Source organism: Mobula birostris, chromosome 9, assembly GCF_030028105.1.
Source record: "Mobula birostris isolate sMobBir1 chromosome 9, sMobBir1.hap1, whole genome shotgun sequence".
Lineage (NCBI taxonomy): Eukaryota > Metazoa > Chordata > Chondrichthyes > Myliobatiformes > Myliobatidae > Mobula > Mobula birostris.
This window is the reverse complement of record NC_092378.1, coordinates 130,682,152-130,697,575: the sequence shown is the minus strand read 5'-3', so window position 1 is coordinate 130,697,575 and position 15,424 is coordinate 130,682,152. Positions and strand designations below refer to the sequence as shown.

General features: G+C 38.6%; 1 protein-coding gene across 3 annotated transcripts in view; it reads left to right on the top strand.

Annotated features, from left to right (window-relative positions):
- Positions 1-13,918, top strand: part of nde1 (nudE neurodevelopment protein 1) — a 36,896-nt gene extending 22,978 nt beyond the window's left edge. For 2 of the 3 annotated variants that reach the window (XM_072268834.1, XM_072268836.1), the window contains exons 7-9: positions 648-730; positions 8,010-8,164; positions 9,546-12,312. In XM_072268834.1, the coding sequence (XP_072124935.1) occupies positions 648-730; positions 8,010-8,164; positions 9,546-9,639 (332 nt within the window). In that variant the 3' untranslated portion in view covers positions 9,640-12,312. Of the gene's footprint in view, positions 1-647; positions 731-8,009; positions 8,165-9,545; positions 12,313-13,438 lie in introns of those variants that run through there. The other variant, XM_072268835.1, reaches the window with a different exon arrangement.
- The last annotated feature ends 1,506 nt before the right edge of the window (positions 13,919-15,424 follow it).

Sequence of the window (15,424 nt, the reverse complement as noted above, 5' to 3'; positions counted from 1 at the left end):
ACTGCAAGCTGTTTAAAAAGGAATTAAAATACAATAGTGAGGAATTCTTGCTGCTGTTGTACTGAACTTGAGACCAGTTAAGAATACTTTTGCTGTTTTAGTCTCTATCTGAATGTTCTGCCTTGGTGGAAGTTCAGTATAGTGTCACTAGATTAATCAGACAATAGAGTAACTCGATTTGATATATAATCCTGAGAGATCTCATTGAATTTGTTAATCCCAGTAGAACTGTACATGGTTAGATATGGAGTTAATTTAGCTGGCTGCAGAATCTAGTCTAGAAGTATAATCTCATGATAAAAGGTTAGCCATCTCCGATAAAGTTGGCTTTGTGTGCTTGAATGTTTGGTACATTTGAGATTATCTTATTAGATGGTTAGATACCAAGCAAATACAAGGACCTGGGATTCAAGTGTATGTTTTGATGGGGTGGGGCAGGTGCTGGAGGAGATTCAACTGCAGGATGGTGGGCTGACCCAAGTCTTGTGTGTTAAATGGCCTCCTTTGTTAATACATTCCTTGTAAACTGTACTAAAATTTCCAAGCATACTAGAGTGTTCAATGACTGACTGGTTTTACTCTTATTTGGTTAATGATTTTTTTCTAATTTGTTATTAATTGGGCATTTTTGTTTAAACTTTTTTCAGATTGTTATACTGGCAGTCCTCTGACTCCATCAGCCAGGATATCTGCACTTAACATAGTGGGAGACTTGCTTAGGAAAGTTGGGGTAAGGATTGCAGCATTATGTGCAGGGTTAATTGAATATCTTGGTTCTCTAATTCTCATTATTGGCCTCTCGATGTTTATGACTATATTGCATAAAAATTAGATCTTGGGCAAACCTGGGAATTCCATACTGAACAATATTGGAAGTCTGAGGTAGTTCATTTCTGAAATGAGCACTAACAGTTGAAAAACTCTTTTACACTTTTTATATTCACAAAAGCTTGTGAGTCCTTGAGCTCGTGTGTCTTTAAGGTTAAAATATCCACTAGTTTTTCCTTGTACTTATTCAATGCTCTAAAAAATTTTATTGAAATTTAAATTTATATTGCACTAATTTACACTTGGTGAGTTAACTGGAAATGAATGCCTAAAGTTGAACTATCCAGAATTCTTGTAAGAATTAGTTGATGTAATTCTGTAAAACTGACATGTATGAAGAAGCTGAGATTTTGGTTTTGTTCTGGTGTTCAATCTATTTGAAACTGTGGATACTTTTGATCCTTTCCTGACTCTGAGGTCAGTATTGAGTTTTTCTTTCCATTCATGGATAGTTTTTATATGAAATAGTTTGCACTGTGTGGGCCCAACAGCCAGTTTCACTGGACCTGTCGGGAAGCCAATCTTGCAGGGTAAGTATTGAGGGGATGGGGAAGACAGTTGGGATCAATATCAACTGATGTGAGTGTAGCACCCTCACTAAATTATTGTCAAAATGTGTGTTAACCACAAATCTCGGTGTGGAATATGTACATGTACTAACAGGTTGTTTAAAGTAATAATTTGCCCACTAGTTTACTTGTGTTATCAGACCACTTGCAATGTTGTATTCCATAAAATAGATACATTATTAAGTTTATACTTTGAGAATGCAATTAAAATACTTTATTGGTTCTGCAATGGAATCAGATGCTATATGTTACGAGTAGATTCTGGTAGTGATGGTTCATGTTATGATGAACAATGTTCTGTCAGAGTGGGGTTTTGAAAACTGTTCCGACTTGGGTCAATTGCAGGAACTTAAACAATGAATTAAATGAGCCATAGAAAAATTATGCGAAGTTGGTCCCTTTATTGGAGGCTACTCGAAGGGATACTGCAGCATAACCGAATTGTACATGTGTTTCCCTATTTTTTTTGTAGCCTGAACTTGTTTGATGTATGGACTCTATTTGGTCCCAGTTTTGAACTTTTTTAACAGTGATACTTTAAATATTGTGTGAAGAACATAGATTATGAGAATTTAGAATAAAAAGTCATATCACATAACTTTCCTGTTTACCTATGTGACTGTTTGCAAATGTTCTGCCAATCCAAAAACATTCAGACCATTTAGAGCTAATTAAAATTTCACTGTTTACAGAATGAACAAGGCTTGCAATAGGTACTGTAACCTATAATAGATCTGGTCAATGCAAGACAGCTGACAATGCATTGAAAATTTTGCAATAATGAACTGTGCTCAGGAGGTCTGAGGACAAAAGGACTTTTGCAGCCAGTTAGACATTCCTCTTTACTTTTTCTAAACTTGTAAATCCTAATACAATTTTCACATCATTTAAGTTGTTGAAATGGAGCCATTTTACCTGAGATTAACTGTTATATAATAGCTCTGATCCTGTAAATGTTCTTCAGAGCTAATAAATGTTAGGTTACTTGTAAAATTAAAATCTAAGTAATTTACTCAATAACAATTGTATTGAATTCCTGAGGTAATCTTTTCAATTAGCCCCATGGGAGACTTGGCTGGGGATAGTTTTGCTTCAAGTGAACAACAGTCTGCAGTAAATTGGTTCATTATTGTCACATACCAAAGGTTGTTGGAAAACATTTAGCATGATATGCATATAGATCATTTCATCGGTGCATCTCAGTAGTACAAGGGGAAACAATAACAATGCAGAATAAAGTACATTTTGTGAGAGTGCAGGCAGACAAAAAGTGCAAAGCCAAAACAAGGCAGATTGTAGGGTCAAGGGGTCTGTTCAGCTATTTTATAACAGCAGGGTGGAAGCTGTCCCTGAGTTGGTAGTAAGAGCTTTCGATTGATCAGTTTGATTGCTTTAGAATTCTGACCTAAACTGGTTTTCCTGCAATGAACTTTGGGCAGCTGACTCAGGCATTTATCAACACACAAGACCTGATTTTAGAGGAAAGATTGCATAACAAAATGCCAACAAAGTTTAATCAGTGTGTTAGTCCAAACAGGAATCATTATATACAGTATTTAGTTTTGATGACTGCATTGTTGTGTATTATTTACACTTGTCACTTTTGACTCGTACTTCATTGCTGACTTTAGGCTGGGAGTTGAGGTTTTAAAACAAATTGATTTGATTAACCAAATGCATGTATTGCAGCAATGCTGTTTATTTGGAAAAAGCAATGAATAGCTGTTCTTTTGTGGGTAGGAAATATTGCATAATTTGTGGAGCCTATCTTGTCCATCTTTCTTCTTGTATCAGTTGTGTCTATCAATTCTCCAAATCGGTGGACCCCAACTGTAGACTTGGGTTGCTAATGTAGTTCCCCTTTTAAGAAAAGGGGAATGAGGAAACTGCTGATCTGTAAGTAAGATTGAAATGCAGTGTCCTTGGACACCCAGTCCCTACTATCCTGCTGGCAAATGTACAGCCTCTGGAAAATAAAACTGACCTCTGAGCAAGAATGCATTGCCAGGAGGACATCAAAGACTGCTGTGCACTTTTCTTCACGGAAACATGACTCTCACCCGACATTTTGGCTGCCGTGCTGCAGCTTGAGGGCTTCACGTACACCACAAAGACAGGACAGCTAAGTCTTTTAAAGGTAGAGGCAGATTATGCTTCATGATTAACTCATTGTGGTGCTCAGTTCTGTCTCAGTCTTGCTCACCCGACCTGGAACATCTTGTGGTCAGGTGTCATCCATTTTATTTGTCAAGGGAGTTTTCCACCATCATCCTGATAGTTGTGTACATTCCATCCTTGGCCAACATCAGGCAGGCTCTGGAGCTGAGCACAGTGATCAGCAGTCACGAAACAGTGTAGCTTGATGCCTTCCCTATCGTTTTGGGGGATTTCAACCAGGCCAGCTTGAAGTGTCTGAACAACCACCACCAGCATGGAACCAGAGGAGCCAACACACTTGACCACTGTTCCATCAAAAACACTTACTGTGTCATCCCACACTTGGAAAGTGTGATCACCTGGGTGTACTTCTGCTCCTGGCATGCAGGCAGAGACCAAGGACTGCACAAGAAAGTATGGTCAAGGGAGATGTAGGGGCACCTACAGGAGTCTTTTGATTCAATGGACTCAGGAATTCACTATTTGGGAATTCATCTTCATATCTGAATATACCACAATTGTCACTGACTTCATCAAGATCTGTGTGAGTGAGTGTGTCTCAGAACATATGGGACATACCCAAACCAAAAGCTGTGGATGAACCAGAAATTTGTAGTCTGAGGGCTTCATCTGTGACATTCAACACTGGTGATCCTGAACTATACAATAAATCTAGATACGACCTACAAAAGGCTATATTAAGAGCAAAAAAACAATTCTGATTGCTGTTGGTGACAATTGGATACATGCCAGCTCTGGAAGGGTTTGCAAACCATTGTCCTACAAGATCAAACATAACATGAATGACTCAACTTCACTCCCAGATGAGCTCAATGCCTTTTTATGCACACTTTGAAAGGGAGAATAAAACTACACTTGTGCAAATCCCTGCGTTGTCTGATAAACCTGTGATCTCTTTTGGAGGCCAACATCTGAATATCTTGTAAGAGGGTGCACCCTTGCAAGGTGTCAGGCCCCAATGGTGTACCTGGTGGGTCAGTCTCTTACTGCTGCAGTCAGAGGTTCCCCCTCCAAAAGAGCAACAATCATACCAGTGCCCAAGGAAAGCAGAGTGAGCTTCCTCAACGATTATCAACCTAGTTGCACTCACATCTACTCTGAAATGCTTTGAGAGGTTGGTCTTGGCCAGAATCATCAATTGTCTAACTAGGGACCTGGAGCAGCTGCAATTTTCCTATCACCACATTGGTTTACAGTTTATGTTAGCTCTCTACTCTGCCTTGGATCACCTGGACAGTAGCAATACCTAAATCAGGCTGCTGCTTATTGATTGCTGCTCAGTGTTCAACACCTCAGTATTAATCAACAAGCTCCAAAACATGCATCTCTATAGTCCCTCTGTAGCTGGACCCTTGACTTCCTAATCTGGAGACCACAGTCAATGCAGGTAGGAAATAACGCCACCTCCTCCTTCTGACAATCAACACTGGCGCGCCTCAAGGATGCTTGCTTAACCCACTGTTCTGTTCTCTCCACACCCATGATTGTGTGGCTAGGTACGACTCAAATGCTGTTTGTAATTTGCTGATGACACTAATTTTGGCTGAATTTCAGATAGTGACAAGGAGGTATACAGGAGTGAGATACTAGATCAACTGGTTGAGTGGTATTGCAACAACAACCTTGCACTCAACGTCATTAAGGCTGAGGAATTGATCGTGGACTTCAGGAAGGGGAAGCCAAAGAAACACACCAGTCTTCATTGAGGGATGAGCAGTTTCAAGTTTCTAGGTGTCAACATCTCTGAAGATCCATCTGGGGCCCAACATAGTGATGCAATTTCTAAAAAGGCACCACAATGACTATTCCATTAGGAGACTTGGAATGTCACCAAAGACAAGCAAATTTCTACAAGTGTACTCTGGAGAGTATTCTTACTGGTTGCATGACCATCTGGTATGGAGGGGCCAATGACCAGGATTAGAAAAAGCTGCAGGAAGTAGCAAACTCAGCCAGTTCCATCATGGATACCAGCCTCCCAGCATAGAGGACATCTTCAAAAGGCATTGCTTCAAAAAAAAAGCAAAGCTACATCTATCATTAAGGACCCCCCATCACCCAGGATATGCCCTACTCTTACCTACCATCAAGGAGGAGGTGCAGGAGCCTAAAGATATCTGCTCAGTGTTTTGGGAACAGTTTCTTGCCCTCTGCTATCAGATTTCTGAAAGGATTATGACCCCTTGAATACTACCTCACTACTTCTCTCTCTTTGCACTAATTGAATTTTATATATATATATATATATATATATATATATATATATATATAATATTACAGGATTTTGTTTGGTTGCACCATTGGTTAATTGGGGCAACTGCTTATTTCCAACAACTCTTAACAAACTAACCAAGAAAATAGCTGGGATTTCCTTTTATTTGGGACACTATACCGCTTAACTGGGACAAGAGCCTGTTGCCAAACAGTTTCTTGATTCTCCTAAATTGTGTTTTGCAATTAAGTACAAGCTCCAATTAAATTAAACTACTAAGTGCTCATTTCACTTTCATCATTTTCCCTAATTGGAGATGATGGGAGGTGGGGGGGGGAGAAAATCACTTTGGGTTTTCTCCACCCCGAGTTAACAAACCAGGAAGCAAGCAATCTTGACCAGATGACCTCCACTAAGCATAGCCAGCCTGTTTAGTGCACCCAACCCACCTGCAGTTTCTACCACCAATGAGCGTAACTTTCTTCAGTAACTATGACACAAAGTACTTAACTTTAGTCTTGCTCTGCTCCTAATAGGCCCTTTACTGCCTTTTACTAGCTATTTTCAGTTTCCACACTTGTCCAAGGTTTTGTTTCGGTTCATTTGTCGTGCTATCATTCTTTAATTGGGTTTACCCCTCAGTATTTTGCATTTCACTTGGCTCTTGAAATGTATACCAACATTTTCATGTTTTTTTTTCTCTTCCTTGTACCATTCAAAAGGACCTGACAGTTCTTTGTGGAAAATATGCCTCATCTGAAGCACAGCCACATTGATCTCCCATGCTTCTTACATTTTCCCTGTCGGAATATGGTTCCAATTTACTCTGGCTAGTCCCCTATTGTCTAATGAAGTTGGTCATGTTCTAACTTAAGTTCACTAAATTAAATTGTATCAAAAATTTAGATTACTAATAGGAAATGTTGAGGAATAATGTCCATTCTTGTCCAGGTTATCTCCCACTGATACTTGATCCATCTGGCTTGCTCATTCCCTAGTACCAATTAGTTGCATGAATTTTAAAACAAAACCACAATCCTAAGTGAGTTCAATGGCTATTTGGGAAGTATCCTTGTACAGTGGGGGGGGGTGGAGAATAACATGGAATCTTCGGAGCGCAAGTGGAGGTAGTTTTGTTACCATAAGGATTGACTTAGTTATGTGGAGTGAGCTGTCGGAAGTAGAAGAGGAAGTCTTCACCCAATAGGTGACTCTTTTAAAATTGATCCAGAAAGTTTTCTGAAGTAAGGCACCTGCAACAGCATATCCCAGACCTACAACCTTTCTTATTAAGCAGGACAAGATAATAGCCTTGTAGAACAAGGTTATGTGAGTATCTGTATCTTCACCAGTAGAACAATAACTCACCACCACCACCTTGAAGGGAGTTAAAGATGGGTTTAAAAATACTGGGTTTGGAATACCCAAATTGCACCCCTTCCTCTCTTGCCCTCCTGCCCCTCACCCCTATGGGGGGGTGGGGGAGAACAATAAACTACAATTTTGGTGTGCTGGTGCTAGCAATATTACCTTTGTGTACTTTGTATCACCTTGTACCTCTTCTACCACTCCATAATGATGTTTAAAATCCAACTTTTCTAATCCTTGGTCATGTGGCTCAGATAGCACCATTGATTGGTTAGCTTTTCAAAAGTCAATTACCTATTCAAGTTCTAAGGAGTGCCAGTTATGGAAATTGCTTCCACCCGACTCCTTGGGTTTATTAAGAAACATAAAGGTCAAATTATCTAAATTTTCAGTCCTTCTGTCAGAAGATATTTTCCCTAGATCTAAATAATTTAGAAAAATGTATTGAAGTTTTTTTAAGGTATGAAAAAGGGAGTGAGTTTTTATTTATTTATTTAAAGGTTTGATTGTGGTATCCAGCTTTTTCAGAAGATCCAAAAAAATTATGTATCTGCCTGGGTGCTTGAACAGCAAGTTTTTTTTTTTTTGGAAGAGATTTTTCCACTTTTCTAGATTATTGTGAATTACGTCCAAAATATACAGGGGTTAAGAAAACCGTTTTGTTTTTTAAAAAAAAAATTCAATGTGTGAACAAATTAACCCTTTGAGACTACTTTAAAAGGGATTCAATATGTGAAAAATGGTGATTGAGTGACCACTCAAAGTCAGCAATAAGAGTCTGAAATCCTGCAACAGAGTTGGGAATTCGGGGGTTTCTAAGCTGTGGTTTGTTGATTGCATTTTTTTAAAAACAGGCCCTGGAATCCAAGCTTGCATCTTGTAGGAATTTTGTCTGGGATCAGTCTCCAAATCGTGGATCTTTGCCATCTGCTCAGAATGGAAATCACACAGTCAAAGACAACAATGATAACCGGATGTCAAATGCTAATCTACCCCAATATGACAAAGGGTCAGTAAAATACATTTTGAAAGAATTCACTAAGATTGCTTGTGCACTACTTAAGTTTCATTATTACATCAGATTTCTTTAAACACAGGTCCAGTTCAACATTTGTGAGGAGGTCAGGGGAAAGCTTGTATTTTCATCAATAGTTCTGTTAACACAGACTTAAATAAGAAATGCTATGTTCAAGTACTGCTACACAAACTGGAACACACAGCTAGATGGGAGCTGTAAGGTTGGCAGTGGTCTCTTTCAGATGAGGTTTTAAGGTGAGCCCTGCCTTAAAACAAAACAATGAATTTAAGATTCAGGTGCAAGAGTCAGGATATCATCTTTGGTGACCCAGCTATGGTTTTTTTTTTCAATTGACTAACTTAAAAAGTTGCCTAGTCAATAGCACATTACTGACGGGAACAAGGAAGTCAGCTTGTTCATGTTAGTGGATGAAAAGGAACTGGGGGTATCTAGGGGTCATGAACTGCACATGTCTTCACTTGGCATGTCACCTTTTACCTATCAGCAGAGTCGAGAAGTTCTCTCTAAGCAGGGAAAGTTTAGTGTGAAGCTTATTTTTACTTTAGAGATCCATGGCAGTAACGGGCCCTTCTGGCCCAACGAGCCTGGGCTGCCTGGGCTACCCGTGTAACCTATTAACCCACACATCTTTGGAATCTGAGAGGAAACCAGAGCATCTGGGGGAAACTTATGTGGCAACAATGTGAATGTACAGACAGTGGTGGGAATAGAACCCGGGTTATTGGCACTATTATAGTGTTATACCAAATGCCATGTTGCCATGTCACCCTTAGCAGCTCGTCCCATTAAACACAAAATGCTGGATGAATTCAGCAGGCCAGGTAGCACCTAAGGAAAAGAGTACAGTTGACATCTTGAGCCAAGAACCTTCGTCAGGACTCACCCTGGAATGTCGACTGTACTCTTTACCATAGATGCTGCCTGGCCTGCTGAATTCTACTAACATTTTTGTGTGTGCAGTGCTTGGATTTCCAGCATCTGCAGCTTTCCTCTGGTTTGTGATCAGCTCATTCCATTTTTGATTTTAGCCTGAAGCAAACACCAGTTTGAAAATCCTGCGAGTATGTAAAAGAAGAATGTTCTTCACTATCAAAGAGAGCTGCATCTTACTGGATGCCAGATTGTTTCAGGTCCATGTAGTTACCATTTATTCAGGTAATTTTGTATTAACTTCAGCTCATTCAGATGATTTTTATCAAGTAGGACTCAGACAAATATAGAAATAGTGAAAACTTGGAAAGAAGTGCAGAGCATTGTTCTTTTGAGCATTACTACTTTACAAATGGCTTGTGCTTAAAGTGGTTTATTTTTATTCCCAAAAGTAATTTGATTTTTTTTTTTGTATTTTCAGGTTAGCAAAGAGACTTGAGTTTGGGACAATTGCCTCAAAAGTCTGCATGCAAGCCACTGTGTCACCACAGGGTGTTGTCAAAATCTTGCTCTGAGCATGGTAATTTTAAACTCTTAACATGTTTTTAAAATAATATTTTTGTAACCAAATTGTTATTGCTTTCAATGGGGATGTTAGTAAAGGAAAAGTTCTAATTTTTTTTTCTGCTGGTGCAAATTAGTTTTTTTTTTGAAAGCTAAAAGTAGATTTTTCTTTCATATTGAAGGTGTATGGCCCATATTATGACCATTTTTAGAAGCCTTGTTCCACCTTGGGTGTGGAAAAGAGGGCTCACTTTTAAAAAGGGGAAGTATAAATGAAAAATGCCGGTTAAAGTTTTGGGTTTGGAGCTACATTCTGCTAAACTGCTACAATTAGTATAGTCACAGAGGGGACCTGGCTAATTGGAGATGTACCACTAAGGGGAGTTTTTAAAATATATGAATGTTTACTTCCACAGTAACTGGTAGCTTGAACCTTGGCATTCTAAACTTGAGATATTAGGTGCTAAATTAATCCATTTAGTATTTAATTGAATAACATTTGGCTTAGTTGAAGATGCTGACTCTACTTAAACTTGTGTTAGAAGATTGTAATGTTATTATTTTCTTCCAAACTTGTACGTAGAGCACTTGAGATGTCAGTTTATCTTAATTTCAAGAAACTTGTATTCAATGATGCACCAGTATACAATGTACCTGTTCTGTATATTCTCTGGGTCCTGTTCAACTAAGGGTAAAACTATTACAATCTGTTTAATTGTGTAATTCACATTCATTTATCAATTTTGTCCTGTAAATTCTTTGTCAGCTTGAGGATTTTGTGCATGCTTGTTTGCAAAGCAGTCAACCTCTCTGTTCTCATCCTTGTATATATTTAATTTGTTGCCTATATATTTAAGATGACATAAGCTCTTAAAACAATCCAAATGTGTTCTAATGCTTTAGTTGGAAACTTGCTTAAAAATTGTGTATGCTGCTTTATGCAGACTTAGTCCAAAAATGTGTACAAATTAAAGTGCAGCAGTGAGGTTCATTTATTGTATACTGAACAGTGCTTTTTCAAAAATTTCACTTCTTGAATGAAATGTGAATGGAAAGGATATGGATTATCTGATTTAGTTCAATGACTTCTCATTAATAGCAAACACTAAAGTTGTTTCTGTATTACAATCCAGTACAATGCTACTGGTACAGAGTCCTGTGATGCAGCCATTATTGTCAATAATTGGATAATTGATTCAAACATTGAAGTGATGCAAACTATATTAGCTGAAGAATTTTGCATGGTTCCCAGGGGAAATATTGTTTTGATATTTTTTGTTTTAAAATTGGTGCATTGGAAAGTGTACCAAGAAAATTGGTTAGTTAGTTGAATTGGTTAGTATTGGAAGAGGAATGCGGAGTTTGAATATCAATATTTTTAATCAGATGAGGAATAGCAGTGAAGTTCTTGGTAATGAAGTGCAAAGTAGATGAACAAGAGCATAGAATGGATAGTGCCTTGATGATCAGTGCCTTTTTATGATTTTTTTTTTAGTATATAGAATTAGTTGAGGTTCAATGTTGTGAACTGGTTTGGTTGTTGAGTTGTATGCCACTGTAAAGCCAATAAATCCTAAGGATTTGACCTTAAAGAATCTAATCATTGATGGAACAGAATTCTAAACTTGGTGTAAAACCTATATCAAAATTTTGATATTACCCTTGGGAGGCAGTTCTGAGACTGTTGGATTAAAGAATTAGTCTTCATTAGGTTAAGGTCATTGCCTTGTAAAAAGAGGTTTCTTGTCTGGTGAGTAACCAAAGCTTGTTGGCATTATGCATGGTGAGCAGGGACTTTGCTATAATTCCAAAGCTCAATTGAAATAGAAATCCTAGCATCCACTCCACCACCCCCCGCTCCCTAAAGGCAGGAAAGTGCTAGTAAGATGCAAATCATTATCATGAATCAAAACTGGTATTTGTATTTTTGCCCGATATAAGCTGGTTTACATGGAGCCAACAAGTCTTTGCAAAGGCATGGATATTGTCTATTGTAGAGACTTATGAGGAAGAATTATATCTCTGACCAAATGACTAGATTGATAGCATATGTGAACTTCATCTGCTCAATGCACCAATGTTCTGTTTTTGTACCTGCATAAAGTTTTGGATCCATAATTATCCTTGCACTCATTAATAGATGGTCTACCTTGGAGAGGGAAGCATTTCCAGACTTGCACCTCATGCCTGTATTTAATTCTGCTACTTGGTGCCTTAATTACCATCTCCCAACAACTACCTACCGTAATATTTCTATTTTCCATGTGAGGTCTGCCTGACATCAAATTAACAGGGTGATGCCTCTTTGACCTATTATCAAAAAAGCATTGCCGACATCCTGTAGATTAGATATTTGGTGGTATTCTTTGCCAACATGATCATGTGGTGTATTTTTGGTTTCCCAACTTGGACAGATGATTGTTGTGGGGTACTACTGCATTAGCAGGGAGACACCATTGTTTTCACGCCTGTGAATTCTGATTTGCCTGTCTTCAGCCCTTTAGTGCAGTATTTCATAAATTGCAAAAATCACTTGATTAAATGTGTACAGTATACTGTTGCAGATTTGAGTCCCCATGTCTATTTACAATATGTTGCCATATCCATTTTGTAATCCTGCAATGTATGTAAATTTACAGCATTTCTTAACCAGTCAACTGAAATAAAGTTGCTATCATTCCCCATGTTGCTTGAGTTATTTTGCATTCTTTCAGTGTTTTAAATGTGTTCTCAGCAGGTACGGTGGTTTATTCTACAACAATGTCCATGTCTGTGCCCCTGTGGATAAATACACTCACCGGAATAACATCTCGGGAGCTAGCAACCTTTCTGAATTGACTTTAAGATGAGAGTTTGCGATCCAGCTCCTTATCTTCACTGTGGCTTTTCTTGAAATCTGGATAGGGCTATGTTAGTTCTTTCTGTCAAATCCATCTGGTTATCAGCTGAAGAACAGGCATGTGTCTGTGGATACATGGTTAATAGAAACTTAAGGAGAAGGGAACATGGTGGCAAGCCTTTTTTTTTTCTTAATCCAGTTTTTTCTGCCTGACTAGAAACATCCGTAGATCTCCCCACTGTTTACTCCAATTGTAATTCTCTCTCACACTATTTTGTGCTTTGGATCAATGTTTTGAGCTGCTGTTCCCTGACTTTATAATGAGCTGCATCTTAAATGAACCAAACATTCTAACAAGCTTCAGATTCACAAACAGATTTTAAGGATCAGAGTTGTAACAGTGTGTATATATGAATCTAGGGGGGGGTCTATGGTCTGAATTTTTGAATGATATTCTGGATGGTGGTTCAATCCTTGATGGAAATGGTCACTAGTTACAAAAACACCAATGATCTGCTTTTAAAAACAGTCAATCATTTTGCATTCTCTAAGTGATGCATATAATTTTCAGTCAGAAGTGCCATATAGGTCACCCATTTCTTATTTCTCTTTGTATCTCCAACATTGCAGAAGTTTGTATTCCAATCAAATTTGTTTCAATCTGAGCTGACAGGAAATGGCTGTGAGCAATGGATACAGCAAAGGTAATGGGACCAGATAGAATGCCAGCTGTAGGGCCAAAGTCTATGCTCCAGAACTAGTTACAATGTTAATCAAGCTGTTCCAGTACACCAACAACTGCTTCATAACATGCATACCTGGGCTATTTTCTATGTTAACAAAAAACCTTAAAGGTTAACAATGCTCATTTATCTACTAAAATGGAAACAAAATAAAATGGAAATCAAGTTTAACTAGTATCAAATGGCACCAAGACCTGTTTTCCATTGTCAATTTTGGTTTTTTGCCAGGTCCATATGACTCCCGACCACATTGTGGTTCAGTTCAAAGGTGTGATTGACTGACCCTTGACACCAAGGCAGTGCTTGACTGAGAATATCAAGGTAACATTTAAGAGAAAGCAGTCTAGTGGTAATCTAACACGGTTTTTTTGCTTTTGGAAGTCAATCATTTCTGCCGTTTGCTGGAGCCTATACAATTTGTAAAGAGCTGTTGTTCACCCATGGACCTCCATCACCATAGAGGACTGGAGTAGTGGATATAAAAGGACAACCATTACCTTTTGGTTACCTCCAAATCGTGTACTATTCTCACTTGGAAATGTATCAGTGTTGATTCATTGTTTCCAGGTCTAAATACTGGAATTCCCTTGCCAATGGTTTGTAACAATTCAAAGTGACTTAGCCCCATCATCTTGAATGGTCAATGTCTTGATCCTGGAAGAGAATTGCGAGATCTTGGTCTGTTCTCCATCAGTTCCTTTGGAATGTATCTGGATGGATTCTGGTTCCTTGTCCATTGCTTAAAATAAAGGTAATTTGGTTTCCTTTTCTGTTTTTTTTCATTTATTGTCTCCTTACTGACTTATCTCAGCATAAAAACATGGATAGGGCAGCACAGTAGTGTAGTGGTTGGCACAATGCTTTACAATGCCAGCGACCTGAGTTCAATTCCTGCTGCTCACTAAGGAGTTTGTACATTCTGCCTGTGACTGTGTGAGTTTCCTCCCACAGTCCAAAGACCTGCTAGTTGGTAGGTTAATTGGTCATTGTAAATTATCCCATGATTAGGTGAGTATCATTTTGGGGGATTGCTGGGCAGTGCAGCTCGAAGGGCCAGAAAGGCATACTCTATGCAGTATCTCAATAAATAATTAAGTAAAGGCTTGAATAAACAGCATGTTCACTTAACCAGTTATGATACTTTGCATATGATCCTCTGTAATGCCTCACTGCTCCTATTATTTATTTTCTATTTCTATAATTTAATTGATTATTCTATTTCTCAGTGGCCCTCAGTTTTATTGTATTTCACATCCTTGCTTTCATTTGGCAAGGACAATGAAGTTGCCCATCAGCCCACAAAAGGAATTTTAATTTACTGAGTTCTTGCCTCGAGTTTTGAAGATTTAGTCATCAGTTGGAGAATTATTTTAAAGTTATCTGGAACTGCTGGAAAACATTCCATTTCTTGATTAACTCCTACTTGTAATTGGACTTACCCCAGACAAAAGGCATCAAAAATATAGGCTAATATAATTACAGTAGCTGTGGTTGAGGAAAAGTTGCAAGCCCAGATCTATTGAATTTTTAAAACAAATTTTAGAACACCTTTGCAATCAGGATTTTTTTTTGGGGGGGCGGAAAACTGTCTTGGAACATAGGACAGGTCAGGTCCTTTTGCCAACAATGTTGTACCAAATCATTTAAATTAGTAATCAATTACTAACAAAACTAATATCTTCTGCCCATGCAATGTCTATATCCTTCTATTTTCCTCTATTCATATGCCTAGCCAAACATCTCTTAAAAGGTCCCAATGTTTCTGACTCCCCTACCACCAGGTAGTGCATTCCAGGCATTCACCACACTTATTGTATAATAAAATAAAGCTTGCTCCTTGCATCTGCTTTGAAATTGCCCTCCCACACCTTAAATAAATGCATGCCCTCTGATCTTAGGTGTTTCAACCCTTGCAAAAAGATGGCCTATACTCTCATAAAACTTCCCTCTGCCTCTGCCACTCCAGAGAAAACAACCCAAGTTTGCTGGGCTAGATCATCATCGGATGTCACCGAAGCAAGTGCGAGCAAGTCACCCTGCCAGAACGAGCCAAGTTACATTGCCAGAGCTACTCGGTCTTCTCCCCGAAGCGAGTGCATTGTAGCACATGTCCTCTACTCGGGCAACATCCTGGTAACCCTCATCTATACCCTCTCCAAAGCCTCAGATCCTTACTATAATGGGGTGACCAAAGCTGTAGGCAGTACTCCAGAT